At 31.4% G+C, this 8,472-nt stretch overlaps 3 protein-coding genes across 3 annotated transcripts; 2 read left to right on the top strand and 1 right to left on the bottom strand.

Annotated features, from left to right (window-relative positions):
• Nucleotides 1-877: 877 nt before the first annotated feature.
• Nucleotides 878-1,734, top strand: T551_00488 (uncharacterized protein; the record flags this gene model as incomplete). The annotated part of the gene is made up of 2 exons (XM_018372754.1): nt 878-1,114; nt 1,399-1,734. The coding sequence occupies 2 exons, from the start codon at nt 878-880 to the stop codon at nt 1,732-1,734; spliced, it is 573 nt and encodes a 190-aa protein (XP_018231090.1).
• A 241-nt stretch (nt 1,735-1,975) lies between these two features.
• T551_00487 (uncharacterized protein) lies at nt 1,976-6,148 on the bottom strand (the record flags this gene model as incomplete). Its single annotated transcript, XM_018372753.1, has 18 exons — nt 1,976-2,091; nt 2,137-2,266; nt 2,308-2,622; nt 2,670-2,927; nt 2,974-3,133; nt 3,181-3,290; nt 3,338-3,630; nt 3,674-4,006; nt 4,051-4,352; nt 4,398-4,495; nt 4,543-4,757; nt 4,803-5,127; nt 5,169-5,277; nt 5,326-5,512; nt 5,562-5,719; nt 5,776-5,920; nt 5,975-6,080; nt 6,137-6,148. 18 exons carry the CDS (start codon nt 6,146-6,148, stop codon nt 1,976-1,978), a joined length of 3,372 nt encoding a protein of 1,123 aa, XP_018231089.1.
• Nucleotides 6,149-6,564: 416 nt separating this feature from the next.
• T551_00486 (mRNA splicing protein PRP45) lies at nt 6,565-8,363 on the top strand (the record flags this gene model as incomplete). The annotated part of the gene is made up of 3 exons (XM_018372752.1): nt 6,565-6,602; nt 6,655-7,986; nt 8,033-8,363. The coding sequence occupies 3 exons, from the start codon at nt 6,565-6,567 to the stop codon at nt 8,361-8,363; spliced, it is 1,701 nt and encodes a 566-aa protein (XP_018231088.1).
• Nucleotides 8,364-8,472: the final 109 nt, after the last annotated feature.

The raw sequence follows: 8,472 nt of genomic DNA, 5'->3' as shown, positions 1-8,472 counted from the left end.
ATATTGCATCTACTTATGTAGAATTATATACACATATATGAGGTTATTATATGGGGTTATATACACTTAGATGTGGTTCTATGCACCTAAATGCAAATTATATGTGTATATATCTCGAGTATATACATGTATATATTTGCATATACTCATATGTGCAGTGTATATATGCATATATAGTGCATATACAGTATATATGTGCTTATATGTTTATACATATAAGTTGTGAACAAAGCTGAATATAGTGTAAGTAGTGTTTGGGAGCATGTATAGTGCATGCATTGCATACATATGCAGCAAATGAATGTATTATACGTGTATAAAAGTGCACATCTGAATATATATGCGCAGGTATCATGCATATAAACTGTATATTATATTATGTACAAACACACAAGCTTAAGATGTCAGTTGAGAGTGCATAATGGATTTATATTGAGTGTATAAAACATATAAATAAACATATGCATTTAATATTTATATGATAAGCTTTATAAACGTACAAATTAAGCTTAAGTTTATAAATTAATACTAAAATTAATATTAAATTTACAGGTTAAGCTTAATTTGTAAGTTAATATTAAGTTTACAACTCAGAATTTACAAGTCAAAATTAAAATTAAATAAAATTAATATTAAAGCAGAAATTAAACTTAAAGTTAATGTTAAAGTTATAAGATTAAGGCAAAAATTAAAGTTATAAAGTTAAATTTAAAGTGACAATTAAGCCTAAGATTGAAGTTAAAATTAAACATAAAACTATGCACAAAGATTAATATTAAACTAGTATTAAGGTTAAAATTAAATATAAAGGTTAAAGTTAGAGGTTAAAGTTAATATTGGCAATGGTAGCTAAAGTGTGGTTAAAATAACAAGATGAATGGACACTGCAGGACGTATAGATTATAGTACTTTACTAATAAGGAAGGTTCGAGCAGGAGGAGCTTTCGATATCGACTACCGTGTAACAGACCCTAACCGGCATGTCATTTTCAACGGAATACGTGAAAAACAAGGAGATCTTTTTTTTACAGCAAAATATGCGGGAGAATATAGTTTCTGCTTCTCAAACAATATGTCGGCAGTAACAGAAAAAACAGTTGATTTCCAAATATCGGTAAGCAAGACTATGTGACAATAGCAACTGTACAGCAATACCAATATATTGCTATATGATACAGAACCATTATTGCACAACTATACGACTATTGCAGTGCACTATTACTACATTGTTATAGTACAATTGCAGTGTAGTAACTACACAATATTATATCTAGCCAATACTATATTAAACCAAATATTATGCAAAAATCAATGCTGTAGAAATAAGAGTATTTTTTTAAAAATAGCATTATTGTGTTGCAATAGGAACGGGACATTGCAGCAGTTTATAATTATTAGCCTTATGGGTGTTGCGATGCTCAATTGCTTTGGATTAACAACAGGCAGGTTGAAAATGAGCCACGGGCAATGTTGCCGGAGCGTGCAGAAGGAGTACATGAGCAAACAGGCATACTTGACGAGTTTCTGTACAAAATCTCAAATTCATTTACTGCTATCCGAAATTCTCAAAAACACTTGCGCTTACGTGAGAGTAGAAACCTCAGTACAGTCCGATCAACTGAGACACGTATTATCTGGTTTTCCCTTGTTGAATCTTTTCTGATTATTACTGTTTCGTTGCTCCAAGTTATAATTCTTAAAACTTTTTTCACCAAAACAACGATTCGAGTTTAAAGTTTTCTGCAAATCTTTTGATAACACCTTTGATAAATACGTGTATTATGTCACCATACAATATTATGCAATCTCTAGTGATATTGCTGTATATTTAAATTTCTATTCTATATCTTTTTTATTTCGTGCCCAATGCCGTCTTATTTGACAATATAAAAGGAAAGAAAGCGATAATGTTTAGCCCAAATATCATTATGATTCTTAACACAACAATTTTCATGAATGACAGCAATCGTAGTTGTCATCCTCTAATGAAAATAGCTTTTTCACCATATCTTCCAGTTCGAACAGTTTTATCTAAGTGATCTAATCCAAGCAAATCATCAGAATTATTTGAAATATCATATATAATATCATCTGTACTCTATTAAACACATACTCAAAACATTGAAAAGCTATTACCATCCTCTAAATAACGTGGTTTTACAAACGACGTCTGTTGAACAAGAGCGTACTTAATTTTACCAGTATCCTTTTCTTTCAAACCTGTTCGCTTTAATAACCTTAATTTTGTCTGACTAAATTTTTCATTCTAAAAAGTAAAAAAGGATATCAAATAAAAAGTTATTTTACCGGTTTAATAATAAATCGAAATGGAATACCGTGAGATCGAGTTGGTTCTCTCTGAAAATGATATACGTTAATATATTGATCATTTTCTTCTAAAACAAGCTCATTTTCAGGTATCAATTCTGCGTATAAAAGAAGAAAGTCTTGTAATGCAGTAACAGGATATGTAAGATCAAAATCTTTATAAATTCTATTCGAATGAACTCCAAACATATGAAAACGATCCACTAGTTCAGGAGACATATTCAATTTAGCTATTAAAGATTGAACAACATCTTTCAACGTTCCTGTCTTAGGAACAAGGACTTCTATAAGTTCCTAATTATTAGTTACTTTAAAGAAATCAATTCTTATAAGATTTCAACTTCTCTTGTTATACCATCCGGTAACCATCCAACCTTCAAAATTCTTTTGGTTTCAAGCTCATTAAGACTTATCTCTAATACCTCATAAAATAAAGTATTCAACGGAGATTGTAAATATGCAGGCTGAAGAATATTTTGTAAAGTCAAAGAAGGAACTCTTTTTACTGTAAATTTAGGCATTTGGGTTGTAGAATTAACAGTTGTAAAGCGAATATGAGTCGGTTCAACATTCAGGTACTCACCTACTTTAAAGGATAACTAAATAATTAATATGATTTTAGAAATAATGACTACAGTGTTATACCATATCATATGTTGTCTTTCTACTTAATACTAAATCAAACTCTTCTGTTACATTTTGATCAACAAATCTCGGTTTAAACGATACGTTTATTTTATTCAACAAGAAGTCATAATACTCAATAGCAGATCCATAGCCTCCATTAGATGCAATTTTTTCAGTTCTACTAATATTAGAAATAGCAAGAAATACATTCTTTTTTTAAAATACTCTTCTTCTGAAATAGTTTTTTCAAAACAAATAATATCACCATCTTGTATTTCTGCTTGATAAAATGTTTGTTTTAATTTCATTACTTCAATCATGCTTGGTTTGATTTCCTATACGTATTTAGTTAAACAATTACTTAAAAATAAACAAAATATACTTCATAAAGTTGAATTGATGTTGTAAAAGGCCATTTCATTAAAGAACAAATAATAGAAGTCAGTACACCAATTTTATCGTGTTTGTTAATATAAATATGTGTAATTCCTTGTAGTGTTTGTTTTTCAATATCAAAATATTTCAAAAATATGAGAATTTTTGTATTGCCTCCTGTACCATCTAGTGAACTCCATGTTTCTAAAAAATTTTCCTCAGAAGTATTAGAAAAAGACTCCATATATAACAATAAATCTCCTCTACGAGGAAACATTTTATCTCTAATCATTTCCAATGCTTTAAAAGATTAGTTAAACTGAATATAAAAACCTGCATATACTTAGTGTTTGATCATTTTCAGGAACAAGAGTATCTGGTCTAATAGTTTTGTTTTGTCGATTCACCATTACCCAAAATCTAATCTTATTAACATCTGCATCGTAAGCTATAGCTATTTGTTTTTTAAATTCTGTAAACAATGTTTCTTTAAGAATTTTATGGGTTGAAAATTGAGAAACTAAAGGCTCTTTTTCTTCTATATTCGAAAGATCAAAACCCTGATGGTCTTTAAAATGGTCATCTGTAACAATTTTTACATAAAGATACAAATGCATTTCTTCTCTTTCTTTTCTTCGTGCTTCTAAAGCTGCTTTCTCAGATTCTAGTCTTTTACCTAACTAACATCAATACTACTTTTTACAAATCTTGAATATATACGAAGATGTTCTGGTATATCAGATTCTACAACAGGTCTTAATATTTCATCAAGTTCATTTTCACGAAAATAAACCAGCATATAAGCATTCATATATCTCTTTAATGAAGTATTACGAGAATATGGATTTTTTATATAACTATTTGTAGGGGACATGTCACCTCCAAAATTTTCATCAAGAACTTCTTTGAGAGTTGCCCTTGTTACTCTATCGTCATCAAATTTATACCAATGACCATCTTTTTCTGGTTTAAGCAATGCATAATAATGACCACCATGTAAATCACCACTATGTACCAAAACTCTTTTAAAAATTAATAAAATTATAATTTATAAATGTAATATATACCCATAAAGTTTATATACATGTGGTTGAGATTTATTGGCGTCATCTGATAAAAATTCCTCTAAATCTATTTCCAATGGAAATTCGTGATGATCATTAATCTTATAAAAGTTAAAAACAAGTAAAAATATACTTTTATGACAATTACTTTAACCATTGTATCGCGTTGAATATCATATTCAAACCTTTTCAACTGTAAGTGTAAAACTGGTGGAAATGACTGAAAAATAACGCCTTTTTTTGCATCTTGAAGACCATATCCTTCTGCAAAATACTTATTATCACCATCTAATGTTTCGACCTGAATATAATCACGAAAAGACTCTTTAAGAGTCTTCATTCCTTTAACATTAAGCTGTATATCTAAAAATTTACTGAGTAAAATTTTAAAAACTGATAAACAAATACCCCAAAAATCTTCGCTTCGAGATGATTCATAATCAACATTAACACACTTAATATAACTTTTCATTTTGCCCACAAATAATTTACTGAGGGCATTTTCTGCTTCTGAATTTTTCATTTTTCCTTCTAAATTATCTTGTAAAACTCTGTTAAACTCTTGAATATCATGTTGCATAAAAGAATCTAATGTATCCCATCCAAATGAACGAGTCAATTCAATAGTACTCACGGGTTCTGAAGATGTTTGTAAAAGATAGAATAGTCTTTGCAATGCAAGTGCAATACTATCATTAGGTTCGTCTTTTTCTGTGGGTATCATATATACGGCCTTATAATATTAGCAATAAAACAAAACATTTTTTACCTTACGCGTCGAAAAAAATTTGTAAAATAAAGAGATTGTAGAAGAGAATTCATATAACAGGTTGCACCCTGATTCTTAAGGCCAACATATCCTGTTTCTTTCCTAGAATTATAGCTTTATTGATAATTAGCCAAATTTTCACGAATATTAAAAACAACATACTTTATAAAACTATGCCATAAAATACCAGTCGAGTCTTTAACAATTCGAAGATAGACCGTAATCGATGTTTCATCATTCTCAATAATAGCATGATCTCGACCTTCAAATCTCATCATCAATTTACGAAGGTCATAAAAACGAGAAAATCCCCAATCTGATTCTTCCGGAATAAAACGATGTGTAGCGTCTAAACAAGTGTTAAGTGATCGTTTACTCAGCAAAACCATGTATAATACAATGATGCACCCAAACAGAAGGATCATTTTTGTTCCACATAACAATACAAAACTGTGCACAACAATACCATGCAGAAGTCCGATCTGATGGCTGGCATTCAAGATATATAGAAAACTGATCATTTTGATAGTTGCCATATGGAAAAACAAGCATTCTCCTGCATCAAAAAAACATACTATCAATACCCTCTATGCAAAAATACACAAAACCCACCAAATAAAATTACCACTTGTAAATTCAGGGCTATACGCCTTCCTCCCAAGACTCTGCCAGCTCTCAACGTGCCATGTATAATATGTCTCACAAATCGTCTCAAGATCGGGCAATATTGGTAAAAGCTTTCCCATAATTTTTTCATCTAAAAAAACACATCTCCATCAATAATCTTCTTAAAAATATCCTCTTCAATTACATTCATTTGCAAATAACGGCTTTTCTTCTCTATCTACTTCCATTGTCTGTCTATGTCCTTTCATCAATATTGGTCCTGAATTCATTTCTAATCTTTCATTTCCTTCCTATAAATATTACTTATCCATAGCAAAAAATATTCAATATTCATAATAAAAACTACCATTTCACTCATATTTTCTTCTTAAAACTGCCCTTTTTCCTCTATTTTTTTTACTCTGTCGTCCTTCAAATCCTGCGACGTTGTCCGGGTGTGTATCTAGTTTCTCCCATTTCTGCGGGCAATCAGGATTTAAAAATGAAAAGGATAAAAGGAAAAATAGAAAAAAAAAGAAAAAACAGAAACATTTGAAATGTATTTATAGTTGAAAAGTGATTTGGAAGACTGGTTGTGTATTTTTTAAAAAAGAAGTAAAAAATACATAAAGATTATTTGAAAAGAATTAGGCAAAAAAATATAAATAAGCAGGATCCAAAGCTATTTTTAGCTATTTTATACGGATAAGTATTATATTTTAGTCAATATAGCTTCGTGAGTATGTGTTGAAGATTGAGCACGGTGATATCGAAAAAAACGTTGACGACATAAAAATGAAAGTGACACATCAGCCGGTATATATAGAGAAAAAGTGAGTTATTTGGTCTATTTTAAGGCAGAATAGAACATCTTATTCACTGTAGATACTTAAATGGAGAAAAAACGGGAAAAAAAGACCTATTTTTGATTCAGAAAAATGAAAATCAAGAAACAAAAAATGAAGAGAGAGTATCGACAAAGATACCACCATATGGGCACAGGAAAGGATGGATTCCTAAGAGAATAGAGGATTTTGAAGATGGGGGGGCTTTTCCAGAGATTTTGGTGGCTCAATATCCACTTCAGATGGGACAAAAGAAGGCTACAGCAGGGGCTGCGTTAGCAATTCAGGTAGACGCTGAGGGTAATATATTGTATGATGCAATTGCACGGAAAGGCCATGATCCAGACCGTATTGTTCATTCTTCGTTTAAAAGTTTGATTCCTTTGAGACAAAGAGCAGATATTGGAGAAATTTCTTTAGATCGGCCCTCAATTGAAGAAATTGAAGCTACTACTGAAAGGACTCGCCGTGCTTTGGAAAAAATTATATCAGGACAGATTGCAGCATCAAAACCAAAGTCTATTCAGACACAGGAAAAGCATGAGCCAACTTTTGTTCGTTATACACCATGTAATCAGATGGGGGAAACTTCAGATACAGTACATCCTCAACGGATTATTAAACTTGTAGAAATGCCACAAGATCCAATGGAACCCTTAAAATTTAGACACAAAAAGATTCCCAGAGGACCACCTTCTCCTCCAGCCCCTGTAATGCATTCTCCACCAAGGAAATTAACTGCAAAAGAACAGCAAGACTGGGTAATTCCTCCAAGTATTTCAAATTGGAAAAATGCCAAAGGGTATACGATTCCTCTTGATAAACGTTTAGCAGCAGACGGTCGTGGCATGATGGATATTCAAATTAACGACAATTTTTCAAAGTTATCAGAAGCACTTTATGCCGCAGACAGACATGCAAGGGAAGAAGTTAGAAAAAGAGCGCAATTGCAACATAAAATTGCACAAAAGGAAAAAGATGCTAAGAAGGAGCGTCTTCAAGACCTTGCAAGAAAAGCAAGAGAAGAACGACATATGTTGCAAAAAGAATCATCGAATGCTTCAGATGGTATACACTCAGGTGAGAGTGAAAATTCGGAAGATGAAAGGGCTGCAAAGGAACGTGAAGATCTTCGTAGAGAACGTCGTCGAGATGCAGAGAGACAAATGCGTATGTCTCGTATGGGTGCTGAGCAACGCCTTAAAGTAATGGCTCGTGAACAAAATAGAGATATATCAGAAAAGATTGCTCTTGGCTTAGCTAAACCAACCATATCGAAAGATAGTCTTTTCGATAATCGACTTTTTAATCAGACTGCTGGATTGGATTCAGGATTTAAAGACGATGATACATATAATATTTATGATAAACCGTATAAATTTTTAATATTCAGAATATTTAAGCTGATTTATATTTAGATTATTTGCTACTGCTGCTGCAATACAATCCATATACAGACCTAAAGCAAACGCTATTGATGATGATGATGCAGATGAAGAATTAGACCGTGTTACTCGTGAAAGTAGATTTGAAGTTCTCGGAAAAGCTACCCACGGATTTAAGGGGGCAAATTTGGCAGAACCAAGAGATGGTCCTGTGCAATTTGAAAAAGATTCAGACCCGTTTGGAATTGACGCTTTTATTGCTAGTGCAGCTGCAAATGCTTATGCAAAAAAGAGTCATGGTTTAGACAAAACTACAACAAAAGAAGCGAAAAAAGCGAAACTAGATGACGAACAAAACAATTAAAAAGAGTATAAAAATTGGTAACTAATCATATACTATTTATTTATTTATATTAGTAACAACATATACAGTTATGAATGTTGTTTTATATATTTATGTATTTAGATATTTA

The sequence above is a fragment of the Pneumocystis jirovecii genome, assembly GCF_001477535.1.
Source record: "Pneumocystis jirovecii RU7 chromosome Unknown supercont1.2, whole genome shotgun sequence".
In the NCBI taxonomy this organism is placed as follows: domain Eukaryota; kingdom Fungi; phylum Ascomycota; class Pneumocystomycetes; order Pneumocystales; family Pneumocystaceae; genus Pneumocystis; species Pneumocystis jirovecii.
The sequence above is the reverse complement of the archived record's forward strand: the minus strand, read 5'-3'. Positions and strand labels throughout refer to the sequence as shown.